The 14565-nt window shown below is 31.4% G+C and overlaps 1 protein-coding gene across 1 annotated transcript; it reads left to right on the top strand.

Annotated features, from left to right (window-relative positions):
- The first annotated feature begins 1765 nt into the window (after nucleotides 1–1765).
- Nucleotides 1766–4600, top strand: LOC149700790 (uncharacterized). The gene is made up of 2 exons (XM_089867220.1): nucleotides 1766–1866; nucleotides 1933–4600. Exons 1-2 carry the CDS (start codon nucleotides 1766–1768, stop codon nucleotides 4598–4600), a joined length of 2769 nt encoding a protein of 922 aa, XP_089723346.1.
- Nucleotides 4601–14565: the final 9965 nt, after the last annotated feature.

The raw sequence follows: 14565 nt of genomic DNA, 5'->3' as shown, positions 1-14565 counted from the left end.
ATGGTTATAGAAGCAAAGATTAAGGATAAAGAATAAATTAAGAAATATATTATAACTATATTAGTTCTACATATTGTAGCACTAATTAGTCATCCTTTATGTGCAATTGAAGAGAAAGCTAATATTTTCTTTGTTCTTGTTTGAAACAGCCCCCCAAATGACCCCCAAATAGTAGAGCTAATTAAGGTTAAGATAATTAGGCTGGATATTTTATTATGAATATTAAGAATTATTAAGGGTGCAAACTTTTGCCATGTTAAAAGTAATGTTATTATGTTCCAAGAAATATTTTCAGTGATAGAGGGCACTCAAAAATGAAAAGGTGCTGCCCCTAGTTTAGTTAAGGTGAAGCCTCATAGATTTCAGAATTTTCAAGCGCCCATAACTCGGGTTCTACACATCGCAGCTTCATTTCGTTTTGTTTTTCTTAATCTAGAGTGCCATTGCCAGGGCATCATCGAGTTCAAACGGTGATACCTATTTTAGTTATTTTTATATTTAGTTTTAAACATGATGCCAGAAGCGAAAACATGCTTCGGGAAAACATCCGCTATTCGCCAACGGGTTTTCCCCGAGGGTCGGGCTCTTTTTTAATATACTTTAAAATGTTCAAACTAGGGCATCATCGTGCAAAATTTTAATCGCGCTAACGGTTAATTTGTTACTGACGTTTCTAAATGACTCTCAAACATGCGGCCTAAACGTTTCGATTTAGATTTTCTAATTTTGTAAATTTGCTCACACTTCATAGAACGAACCTTCCTATACCCGGGGAAAAAAGAATTATCACTCTAAGTGAAATAGCCTTCGAGATATAACCATTAATGTGAACCACTAATTTCGCTCTTTTTGAAGCAAAATTTTAAAAATACGCGCAATTTCACTAGCGGTGCCATGCGGCTAAAGAGGGGAACTAATAAAATTTTGAAACTTATGTTATTAAACGGAGTAAAGATGTCACTCTAAACCTTTTCAAAAATTCTCGGTAGCGAAAGGTTTTGTTGGGCCCTTTCGACCCCCCCCCCTACAACATGAAAGAATGTAACCAAGGAGAATTGATGTAACCGCTATCACTGCTGACTGCTGAGTTTACGATTGACGTACCTGCCCTCTCCTTTCATAACAATATCCTCTGAAATACACACGACTCTACTATGACTGACTCTAGTTCGAAGCATCCTTATAACATGTGGATCCAATTTTGAGACAAGCCCTATACCCCACATTATAACCTAAGAAACAGACAATCTCCACACGGGGGACAGATCTTTCCTCAGGCAAAATAGACCCACTCTAAGACTGCTTTATACAATGCTAAAAGCCAACTTGGTCGCTCTAATTTTATTGCCCCGCCGTTCTTTGGCGACAATTAGGATGCCTCGAAAACTCTCTTTCGGCACCATAAAAGGGATGTAGCTTCTGTATTGTTAAGCTTATCTTAAAAGGGGTGAAAAAGGTCTTTCTTGTCCGAAAATGTTGAAAATACTTTTTGCAGACAGTCATATATAGTACTGAAATAGAAGGAAAAAGCAAACTTCAAGAATATAGGATTTACTTGGAATCCCAACAAATGTTTGACATTGCGCGCTCGCAAGCTTATGAATAGTACGAAAAGATAGTTCCTTGAAAGCGGAGTTCTTGCTCATTTCATTTTTGTTTTCACGAGACCCTGTAAACATCGACTCTTTACTTTAGTCTATCCAAACCACTGTCAATTCTCAATTTGAAAGTAGAATAGTTAGATTTTAAAATATCAATTATTATTATGCCTAAAACTAAGGGAACACGGCGCAAGAGTGCGGGATCCGTGAAATCGGCTTATCGGAAAAATTATTTTAATACACTTGGAACCCTAAATAGCGGGAGGTAAGAGTTCAACGAATAATATAAAAATCCTAGCCTGCTAATCTAATGAAAATCTTAATTTCTAAGTTATGATGCTAATAATGCGAAAACGAATACAAGTAGTATTCTCACTACGTCTACGCCAAGAATAATTCATAATTTGGAATTACACCGAAGTGACCAAGCTATGGATAAAGTTGCACCAAGGCGAATTGATTTCGGTGTTGAAACAGCAAATCTTGGTATCGTTAGTGAAAATCCTTTATTTGACGAAAATACTGAATCGGAAGAACACGGTTTTATTGAAACTTTTCATGACCCCGGTCTTAATGAAAATGTTGTTGAGGGTAAACGAATAGTTGATCCAGTGTATTTTATTGAACAAATTCGGAGAATGGATTCTCACTATCAAAAATGTAAAAAAGTGAAAGAAAATGGAACCAACCAACAGAGTAATTTCCTATTTCAAAAGGAACAAAAGATAGGGCTATACTCTAAGTTTATTTATAGTTGCCCAAATTGCGATGAGAAATTAGCAATTTGCTCTGATAAAGTTTCGGGAAATATAAAAGGAAATAAGAAAGACAATGAACTATCTGTGAACGATATGGCTGTTTGGGGATTTATGACCATCGGTTCAGGTTTCGCCAACTTGGAAGAAGTTTTCTCAGTGATGGGTGTTCCTATTATGTCAGAGGGTTCCTGGAACCATTTAGAAAAGCGTTTGGGAAAGCTTTGGGAAGACATTCTAACTGAAAATATTTTGGAAAACGGAGCCGAAGAATACCGACTAGCGGCTGAAGCCGGAGATTTTTGCGAAGTCCCGTATGAAAAGACTTGTTTTATCACTGTTGTGGGGGATGGGTCGTGGCTCACACGCAGTCACGGACATAATTACAATGCGAGGTCGGGCATGGCTGTTATAATAGGGCTAAGAACAGGAAAGATAATTTTTGCTGGTGTTAGGAACAAATACTGTTACAAATGTTCGTACAGAGCTAAAAGAAATTTAAATCCCGTGTCTCACGAATGTTATAAAAACTGGACTGGATCGTCGAGAGCGATGGAATCTGATATAATTGTCAGCGGATTCAATCAAAGCATGTCCATGCATAATTTGCAATATAGGGAATTCGTTGGTGACGGGGACGCATCGGTTTTCTTCGATTTGAGAAATAAGGTTCAAGAGTACGGGCACAAAATCACAAAGGTTGAATGCGCCAACCATGTCGTAAAAAATCTAACCAAAGCGCTTTATAAATTGAAAGGGGACAAAGATAAAGGAGGAAGGCTTTTAAAAAATAAATTCATAAATGACTTAACAAAGGGTACCAGAGCGGCCATCGCCCACCATGCTTCCACTGACAAATCCGTTCTTGCCCTAAAGAAAGATATACTGAACGCTCCTAAACACTGTTTTGGTAGTCATATTGAATGTGGGGATTTTTGCAACAAAATTGGAGAAAATTCGGGAAAATGGCAAAAAATACCATCGCCTTTAAAATCAGCTATAACGGCCACTGCCGTCAAGGTTGCTGATAAAGCAGAGAAGCTAATTAGCGGTCTCACAAGCAACATGGCCGAATCTACCATGTCCCTGGTTGCCAAACATGTGGGAGGGAAACAGATAGACAGGTCGAAAAGATGGAGTTATAAATTCCGAACAACGGCGGCGTGTTTGAACAAAAATGAAGGAAAAGGTTGGGTCTACAAAGCTCATAAAGCTATTACGGGAAAGAGCCCGAACTCTATACTGAAAAAATACGTAGCGAGAACCAAGAGGATGAGATGGATTGCGAGAACTTCGAGAGACACAGCCTACCTCAGAAACAAAAAATTGATACCTGAAAGTCCAAAGGCGAAAGACAATGGTATGGCCCAATATGGCGATAACGCGATGCAGGATGACTGCTCGGATGAAGCTCTTGAAGAATTGGCCAAATTAAAACTAGCAGATCTTAGGGTTGATTCAAAAAAACAGAAGCAAATCGAGGAGCAAACGCGTGGTCAAAGTCACTCCGATGCGTGGTTTGAAGAGCGACGTCATAGGCTTACCGCATCAAATTTCGGAAAAGTATGCAAACTAAAACCCTATACATCGACCATTAAAACAGTCCAAAGCATACTTTATAGTAGAAATGTATCAGCAGCTATGCAGAAAAATTTTGACCATGGACATGCCGGGGAAGAAAAGGCCAAACAAATCTTGCGAGAGAAGTTTAATATTCATGTTCGTGATTGTGGTATGTTCGTGGATTTAGATCACGAATTTTTAAGCGCATCTCCTGATGGTTTAGTTGGGGAAAATGCCATTTTGGAAGTAAAATCGCCTATAGCATATAAAAACATTTGCCCACTTGATATTCCCGCTCATTTAAAAAATATAAATCTTACACAGAAATGCAAAAAGACATTTTACTGCAAACTAGATTCATCAACTAATAAATTGACACTAAATCGAAATGATAATTATTATTATCAAGTGCAAGGACAGCTTCATATAACGAGAAGACAAATATGTCACTTTGTTATTTATACTGAAGGGGGGATTCACGTTGAAGACATTGAACGCGATTATGAGTTTTGGAAATCAAAAATGGAACCCTATCTCATAAAATTCTACCGTAACGCGTTGCTGCCAGAAATAGTGGACTCAAGATTTCAGAGATCTAGATCGCTTAGAGAACCGTCTTACGTAGAAGCGGCTATTTCCAAGAGAAAAGCGGAAAAAGAACTCAAAACTACATCGGCTTGATTTTTTTTTTTTTTTTTTTTTACTAAAAATGTCTTTTTACGTTTCCATATTATATGCCATATTGAATTTTCGTTTACTTGTATTTGTAATTATTTAAGATTCCATGATATTTTTAGTCTAAGAAAAATTACTTATTCAACAAATTTTAAAAGTTGTTACAGAGCTGCTTTATAACCAAAATGGGCTTTTTGGAAATTTATTTTCTGTGGGGATATTTACTTTTTTCGTCAATTTTAAAAAGAAGGTATTTACTTTTGTTCCGGTTAATGACAACACTTTCAACCTCCAGCAACCTTAGAGTGGGTCTCTTTTGCCAGAGGAAAGGTCTGTTCCCTGCGTGGAGACTACCTGTTTTTTTAGGTTATAATCTTGTTAAAACTCCTTTAGAACATTTGATAATTAAGCCTATGTTTTTTAATTAGTTTAATTTTAATTTTGTAATTTTCTGTATATTTGTAAAATTTAATTAATGCGCGCATATTTTATTCTTTGTTATTTTTACCAATTTTAGTGTATTTTTGCCTCTATTATTATTTTGTTGTTATTATTGAAAATTTAAAGAAAAATAAGATGTTTTTAAAAAGTTTGAATAGAAAAAGTGAAAGTGGCTCTGGCCCTTCATATTAGCACAGAAAATATTATGACAATCAAGGAAATTCCCCCAAGATAGAAAAACAGCTAATTCGACTAAACAGAAATTTGGAAAACAAGTGTACCTCCGAAAAGGTCACACGAGCTTGTAAAAAATAAAAGTTTTGAAAAAGTAGTAGAATAACAGTTGAGCTCGAGATATAGAACAGAAAAGATGACTTAGATCCCAAGATAAGTAAGAGTAACGTAGTTAGAGTTTTTAAGTCCCCGTTGAAACCATGGTGTCAGTAAAGTTAAGTAAACTTAGTGAAGAATTAATAAAGTATAACTTTTGTTTTGTCAAATCACGTTTCCTCAATTACACTTCAATAGGCTACCTAAGCCCACGTATCGGGTCAAGTGGTTTTATTTTTAATAATAAAAGGATTGGAATGTTTCAGTTCGCTACTATCTGAACAATTAAGACTCTCCCAGAGCCGTCTTGGATAAAAGTCATCAAATGTGGGGTATAGGGTTTGTCTTAAAATTGGATCCACATGTTATATGGATGCTTCGAACTAAGGTCAGTCATAATAGAGTCGTGTGTATTTCAGAGGTTATTGTTAAGAAAGGAGAGGGCAGATACGTTAGTCGTAAACTCAGCAGGGATAGCGGTTACTTTCTTTCATGTTGTAGGGGGGGGGGTCGAAAGGGCCCAACAAAACCTTTCGCTACCGAGAATTTTTGAAAAGGTTTAGAGTGACATCTTTACTCCGTTTAATAACAAAAGTTTCAAAATTTTATTAGTTCCCCTCTTTAGCCGCATGGCACCGCTAGTGAAATTGCGCGTATTTTTAAAATTTTGCTTCAAAAAGAGCGAAATTAGTGGTTCACATTAATGGTTATATCTCGAAGGCTATTTCACTTAGAGTGATAATTCTTTTTTCCCCGGGTATAGGAAGGTTCGTTCTATGAAGTGTGAGCAAATTTATAAAATTAGAAAATCTAAATCGAAACGTTTAGGCCGCATGTTTGAGAGTCATTTAGAAACGTCAGTAACAAATTAACCGTTAGCGCGATTAAAATTTTGCACGATGATGCCCTAGTTTGAACATTTTAAAGTATATTGAAAAAGAGCCCGACCCTCGGGGAAAACCCGTTGGCGAATAGCGGATGTTTGCCCGAAGCATGTTTTCGCTTCTGGCATCATGTTTAAAATTAAATATAAAAATAACTAAAATAGGTATCACCGTTTGAACTCGATGATGCCCTGGCAATGGCACTCTAGATTAAGAAAAACAAAACGAAATGAAGCTGCGATGTGTAGAACCCGAGTTATGGGCGCTTGAAAATTCTGAAATCTATGAGGCTTCACCTTAAAAGAGCAATTGTGATAATATCTGTTCTTAGTATAAAAAGATTGTTTTGAATTGAAAATAAAAGTAGAGCAGAAGAACTAATTGATTGAATAGTAAAATACTTTAGTGCTCTTTCTGATGTTAAAATATTTTTTTTGTTAATAATTAAAGGAATGAACCCAATGATATTTATTTCTATTCCTAATCAAATTGGAAACCATGAGGTAGCTCTAATTGAAATTAGAGTACCTAATAATATTATTATAATAAAAGATAAAGATGAAGGTTTTATTAACATTTAAAAAAGGAGGTGTTCTCATCTTTAGGGTATGGGCCTAAAAGCTTTAATTAGCTTACTTTTTTAGTTTAGACTATTTATAAGTTTTAAGTTATTAGGTTAATATATTTTTAGTCATAACGTGTTTTATTTTTTAGTCCTAAACAGTTTAATTTAGGCTTATAGTCTTATTATTATTTTAAAGTTTTATCTAAAGTTTAGAGATAATAAATTAATGAGGCCTTGGTTTTATATATTAAATGAATTATATGTAGATTAAATAATTAAATACCGGCGAAAAACGTGCCAGCCGCCGCGGTTAGACGAGAGGTGTAAAATAAGATTATTTTTGAGGTAAGAAATTTTATGTGTTTTAGTAAATATTATTTTTATTTAGGTGAAATTTATAATTGTTTTATTTTACTAAAAAGTTTCTTAAAAGATTAGGTTTAAAAACTAGGATTAGATACCCTATTATTCTAATTTATTAAATCCATTAAAGGATTAAACTAGGTAAATAAAATTAAAAATTTTGGCGGTGTTTTAACCAAGCAGAGAAACTTGCCCTTTAATTGATACCCCCCAAAAAATCTTATTTTAGCTAATGTTCATATACCGTTGTTGTCAGTTTACTTTTTAAGAAAAATTGAGTTTTCAAAATAATTATTTAATTATAACTTCAAATCAAGGTGTGGTAAATGCTAAAAGTTGAGGTGAGTTACATTAATTAAACTTGTGGATTAATTTTTAATGAAATTAAATTATAAAAGTGGATTTGCTAGTAAATTAAGAATAACATGCTTATTTGAAATAGGCTATAAAACATGTACATATCGCCCGTCACTCTGGTTCTTAAAGCTAGATAAGTCGTAACAAAGTAAGTTTAAGGGAACTTGAATCTAGATTAGCAAAATGAAGCTTTTATAGCAATTTATTTACACTAAGGAGATCTTCTTATTAAGAGGCATTTTGATTAGGTTAGTTTATTAATTAAGTTTTGTAATTTTATTATTAAAAATATTTATTTTAAATACTTATTATTATTAAAGAAAAATTTTATTTGCTTGTTCCGTGAGGGAAAATAATTTTATGGTTATAGAATAAATTAAATGTAGTACCTTTTGTATCAGAGAATTTTAATATTTAAAATGTTTTTTTTTTCCCGAAAAAAATAAGAGTTATATAAATTTAATTAAAAAGTTAACTGTGACAAAAGTTAATTAGATTTTTATATAGTAGTGAGATATCCGTTTTTTTTGATATCTGGTTTCTTTAAAAATTATTTTAGATAGGTGTTTAGATTTTGTTATTTTTAAATATTTAATTTATTAGGGCTAAGCTTAGTATTTTAATAATTATATAACAATATTAATTATGGATATGTAGGCTTTAAAGTGGCTATTTGTTTAATAACATATGTTTATTAAATTTATATTAATTAAAATAAAAAGAAGGTTAAAAAATTTAAAATTTTTTTTATGAAATGAAATGAAATGAAATGAAATATGGGTTTATTGTACATGAAAAAAGTTGTATACAACTCACGAGAACATGCACAGTTCACAAAGAAAATCATAAGACATAAGTAACAATCAAAAGAAGTTAATATATATGTTACTACTACAAAAGTTATTCTTTGCAGCCATACAGAGGTAATTTTGCGTCAATTAATTTGTCAAAAATAAAAAAATGTAAACTACAGAGTATCATGAGAATAACACAAGAGAATTAGAATCGCGAACAAATTTAAGAATAATAAATTAAATCATTGAATTAAATTTTTTTGTTTAGTATTGATTAATGTCATCTCATATATTTAATACATTTAGTAACCATCTACATCCACAGTTAAGTTAATAATTATGAAAACACATTTCAAAAATTACTCTTTACAGCCATATAGAAAAAGTTTTTTTTTACATCAATTAATTTGTCGAAAAAAATGTCAAATTTATTAGTGAAATTATTGCATATACTTTGCATTCGGATAATTGGATTAATACTTTTACGGGGAATATAGAATGTATGCACATTTCGTAGTCGTTTGGGAATTAAGATATTAATTGATTCTAGTAGTTTTGGGAGTGTTATACGGTTATTTAATAATTTATAAACAAAGGTTATATCATTAAAATACAAGATGTCCTGAAGTTTTGGAAGATTTAGTATATTTAACAAGGAATCATAATTATAATTTGCTTGAGGCATAAAGAATGTATGACAATTTTCGATAAATTTCCGCTGAGCTCCTTCGATTTTATTGAGGAGATATGGACTACACCCACCCCAGGCAACCCAACCAAAAATTACACGCGACCTAACAAGACTTAGATATAAAGTTCGAAAACGGGTTAATGAATTTAATTTTCGACTTCGAAAACGGGTTAATGAATTTAATTTTCGACTGAGTTTTAATGATATAGCTAGGGTGCGGCGGCATAAATTAACGGTTTTATTGACATGTTTCGTAAAACGTAAAGGTGCATCGAATACGGTGCCCAAATCTTTAGTCTCGGTAGCAGTATGTATTGGTGTGTTATTTATGACAAATGAATTGTGAAGGGCTCGACAAACACGCCTTGTGTAGGTTATATGTACTGACTTAGAAGGGTTTACGGGTATATTATAATGAGATTATTAGTAGAAAAATATTTAAGGGATTTTTAATAAGTTTAAAAGGTACCTTTTAAATAAAATTACATTTTTTTAAGGAACTCGGCAAAATATTTTTTCGACTGTTTAGCAAAAACATTTTTTTAAGGTATTAAATTAAAATAAGCCCTGCTCTATGATATTATTATTTATTAAATAGCCGCAGTATACTGACTGTGCAAAGGTAGCATAATCATTTGGTCCTTAATTGGGATCTTGTATGAAGGGGTTAACGAAAATTAGCTGTCTTAAAAAAATACTTTGAATTTTAATTTTTTGTAATAATGCAAAAATTTATTTAAGGGACGATAAGACCCTATAAAGCTTTATTTAAAGTAAAATCTAGTTTTAGGCATATTATTTTTTACTAAAAATTTTACTGGGGTGGTATGTTTAAGTTAAAAACTAATATATTTTAAAATTTTTGATCCAATTTTATTGAGAAGAAGATTAAGTTACTTTAGGGATAACAGCATAATCCATTTAGGGAGTTCAAATCGAAGAATGGGATTATGACCTCGATGTTGAATTAAAATTTCTTTAGGGTGCAGGAGCTTTAAAAGATAGTCTGTTCGACTAGTAATATTTTACATGATTTGAGTTCAAACCGGTGTGAGCCAGGTTGGTTTCTATCTTTAGTTAATTATTTATGGATTAAATTAGTACGAAAGGATTTTTTAATCAAAATTATTTTAAAAAATTTTTATAGTAAAAAAGTACCTTATAAAAAATAAAGGGTGGCTATGATAAAGCTAACAAAGTTTTACTCCTTTTTAGTCTCCATTTTGTCAGATTGATTGAGTTAAATTTAGAATTTAATTAGGGGTGAAATTTATAAAGCCCAAATGGGATCCTTGAAAAATGTTATCTTTGATAGTATACATTTTATTGTAAATAAAACTTATTTAAAATGTTTTTTAAGTATACCATGTTCACATGAAAATTAAATAAGTTCCTTAGATAAGATATAAATTAACCCAAAAATTAAAAGCAGACATTCTGACATTTCTAAAAATTGTCCTGAGGCTCTCCTTATTATAAATAAACACATTGTCATATTTAATACTAATTTAAAAGTTTACGTTTTGACATTAAAATATTATTTATGTCTTTTACACCCTTAATTTTTAAGGGTTTTAAAAAAAAAATTAAGGGTGTAAAAACTTCTTTTATTTTTAAACTATCTATTTATCTTTTATATTAAAGTGTATTAATAACGTGTGTTTATTAATTTGTAAAAATTATTATTGTAAAAAATAAGGGGTATATATAATAAATATCAAAGTTATTAAAATAAAATTTAAGAGATATAAGGGCTGTTAGGGCTAGGCCCTAAGTTTTGGTGTTTTAGCACGTTATTTTTTGAAAGTAAAAGAAATACATATATTTTATTAGACTTAGTAGAAGTTGAATAATGAATACTTTAATTAATGTGGCAGATTAAGTGCGATGAATTTAAGCTTCATTAATAGAAGATTTTTCTCTTTAATAATAGTATTATTGAGTTTTGTGTTTTTATTAGTCTGTATATTAATTAGAGTAGCTTTTTATACTTTATTAGAGCGAAAAATTTTCGGGTATATTCAAATTCGAAAAGGTCCAAATAAAGTAGGGTTTATAGGGTTATTACAGCCTTTTGCTGATGGTTTATAGTTAATAGTTAAGGAGCAGGTATGACCTTATTTAAGAAATAAAGGTTTATTTTACTTAAGACCTATTTTAGGTTTATTTTTGCCCTTTATTTATTATAGTTTATTTTTATTTATTTGGGAATGTTTTAACCTAGTTTGGGGAGTGGTCTTATTTTTAGTTATTTCTAGTCTAGGGGTTTATCCTTTACTAGGTTGTGGTTGGAGAAGTAATTCAGCCTATGCTATGTTAGGTTGTTATCGTGCTGTCGCCCAGACAGTTTCTTATGAAGTTAGACTAGCTTTAATTTTATTGTCTTTAGTAATTTTACCTGGGGATTATAATCTTTTTACTTTTGATTCTTTTGGTGCCACTAAGTTTGTATTATATTTTTTATTATTATTCATCTGAGTAATTTCTTGTTTAGCTGAGACTAACCGTAGCCCCTTTGATTTTGCTGAAGGGGAATCAGAGCTTGTATCTGGTTTTAATATTGAATATGGAGCAGGAGGCTTTGCTTTAATTTTTATTGCAGAATATTCTAATATTATTTTTACTCTTTATTTATTTTTTGTTTTAAATTTAAGTTTTTCTTTATTAGTCTTATTTTTAATATTTGTTTTTTTATGAGTGCGTGGTTCTTTCCCTCGTTTCCGTTATGATAAGTTGATGATGCTAGCATGAAAGAGATTTTTACCCTTGGTTTTAGGTTTTTTCTTATTTGTGTTTGGGGTAGTATTAGTCTAGTTTCAAATTTTGAAAATCGTTAGGTGTGAACCTATTCAATGCTTTCAAAACAAATGCTTAAAATTAGCTAAACGATTAAATTTTTTTGATTAGGTTGTCTTGCATTAAGGTAAGCAAAGGGTTAATAATAAAATAAGAAAAATATAATACCGTAAGAGCTTGCCCTATTATTAGGTATGGATCTTCAACAGGAGAAGCTCCAATTCAGGTTAATAAAATTAGGATGTTAGCTCATGACCGAAAAAGAATTTGGTTTAGAGGGTAAAACTGTAGTGTTTGAAAATTTCTTTTTATTAAAGGTATAACTATTAGGATAGCAATAGATAATACTAAAGCTAAGACACCCCCAGTTTATTAGGAATAGATCGCAAGATTGCGTAGGCGAATAAGAAGTATCATTCTGGTTGGATATGTAAAGGGGTTACTAAGCTATTTGCAGGGTTGAAATTTTCAGGATCCCCTAGAAGGTTAGGAGAAATTAAAACTAGGGAGATGAATAAAGTTAGTACGATTGAGTATCCTAAAACATCTTTAATGGTGAAGTAGGGGTGGAAAGGGATTTTGTCAATATTTCTTTTTAAACCTAAGGGATTATTAGAACCTTTCTGGTGAAGAAAAACGATATGAATAAAGATTATTGCTGCTAAGATAAAAGGAAGTATAAAATGTAGAGTGAAGAATCGTGTTAGAGTGGGGTTATCAACTGAGAAACCCCCTCATAATCATGTAACTAAGCTTCTTCCGATATAAGGAATGGCAGAGAATAGGTTAGTAATTACTGTGGCCCCCCAAAAAGATATTTGTCCCCAAGGTAACACATAACCTAGGAATGCTGTAGCCATTAAAATGAATAAGATGATAACTCCTGTCATTCAAACAGTAGAAGACTTATAAGACCCATAATATAATCCTCGCCCAATGTGTAAATAGATGCAGATAAAGAATAAGCTAGCCCCATTTGCATGCGCAAACCGGAATATCCAACCTATATTTACATATCGTATAATATGAGATAATGAATTAAAAGCTAGGTTTACATCGGCGGTATAGTGTATAGCTAAGAAAATTCCTGTTATGATTTGGAGGATTAAGCATAAAATTAGAAGGGACCCAAAATTTCATCAATAAGAAATATTAGAAGGTGCTGGGAGATCAATTAGTGCAGAATTAATTACTTTAATTAGTGGGTGAGTTTTTCGAATTGGTATTGTCATTTAATTAAAATTGTGACCGTAAAGGCCCTGTTTTAATTTTTGTGATTTGTACCACAGCAATTAAGGTAATAAATAAATATGTGGCGCTTAATGTAATTAGAGTAGGGTTTCTCATTAGTATAATAATTTCATTTGGTTTGTTAGAACTCAAGGGGTAAAATTCTTCAAAATTTTTTATTATTATTGTGATTAAAATTGAAGCTAGGGTTAGTAGTTTAAGATGCTTAGTGTAGATAGGCTCATTTGGGGCAATTGAAGCTATATAAATAAATAGGATAATTAAGCCCCCTAAAAGTATCAAAATAATTATATATCCAAATAGTGAAATTTTTGTGGCTGTAAAGGTTATTACTGAAATAATAATAACGGATCTAATCAATCTTAGGATAATAACTAGGGGGTGAATTGTGTATATACTAAGTAATATCAATAAGGTTAATATGAAAAGTAAAATTTTTAAGAGATAGTTATAAGTTATAATATTAATTTTGGGGATTAAAGTTACTGTGTGGTTCTCTTAAAGCTTTAAGAATTAGTTCTATTTTGGTTTACAAAACCAAAGTTTTATTATAAACTATTAAAGCTTAAATGGTTATATTAAATTTTTATGTTTTTTGTTTATTTTTTGGGGGATTATTATGTGTAGTGTTAAGACGTTATCATTTGTTAGTAGTAATTTTGAGACTAGAATTTTTAATACTATCTGTTTTTTTATTGTTGGTATTTTCATTATCTGGTGGGGTAAATAATTGTATTATAATAATGTTATATCTTTTTGTAGTAGTATGTGAAGGAAGTTTAGGTCTGGGAATTTTAGTGAGATTAGTAAAGGGATATGGTGGAGAACTTTGTAGCTCTTTAAATTTACTTCAATGTTAGCTTTTATTTTTTTTGATTTTCTTTAATAGTTCTTAGAATAAAATTACCCTATTATATTTTGTTAGCCTTATTAGGCCTATCTTGTTTAGGTTGAGTAATAGTTTATCCTATAGAAGGGGTTTCTCAGATTTCTATAGTTTTTGCGTGTGACTTATTAAGCTATTCTTTAGTTTTTTTAACCCTTTGAATTTTATATTTAGGTTTATTAGCCAGAGGCGGAATTAAAAGGGAAAATTTTAATTTTTTATTATACAAAGTTTTATGTATATTTATATTATTAACTTTAGTGTTCACTTTTCTAGCTATAGATTTATTATATTTTTATTTTTCTTTTGAAGCTTCTTTAGTTCCTCTTTTGTTATTAATTGTTGGGTATGGTTTCCAACCAGAAAAGCTAAAGGCTGGGGTTTATATGCTATTTTATACTATATTCGGTTCTTTACCTCTCTTATTGGGATTGTTATGAATAGGGAGGGATTTAGGTACTATAAATTTTTTTTATTATAGCCTGAGAAGTCTAGGGAGTTCTGCTTATTTATTTTTTTTATTTATTTAGCTTTCTTAATTAAGTTACCTGGGTATATAGTGCATTTATGATTACCAAAGGCTCATGTAGAAGCACCTGTTTTTGGTTCAATG

This window comes from Phalangium opilio, unplaced genomic scaffold, assembly GCF_054372755.1.
Source record: "Phalangium opilio isolate 3A_F unplaced genomic scaffold, DU_Popi_V2 ptg000019l_1, whole genome shotgun sequence".
Classification (NCBI taxonomy): domain Eukaryota; kingdom Metazoa; phylum Arthropoda; class Arachnida; order Opiliones; family Phalangiidae; genus Phalangium; species Phalangium opilio.
Note: the sequence above shows the minus strand (reverse complement) of the source record. Positions and strands in the feature narration are given on the sequence as shown.

What these genes read in the sequence shown, in the direction of transcription:
- LOC149700790 (XM_089867220.1), top strand. Translation starts at nt 1,766, where the DNA reads ATGCCTAAAACTAAGGGAACACGGCGCAAGAGTGCGGGATCCGTGAAA. An exon ending in GGAACCCTAAATAGCGGGAG is followed by an intron (nt 1,867 to 1,932) that starts GTAAGAGTTCAA and finishes TTAATTTCTAAG; the next exon opens with TTATGATGCTAATAATGCGA.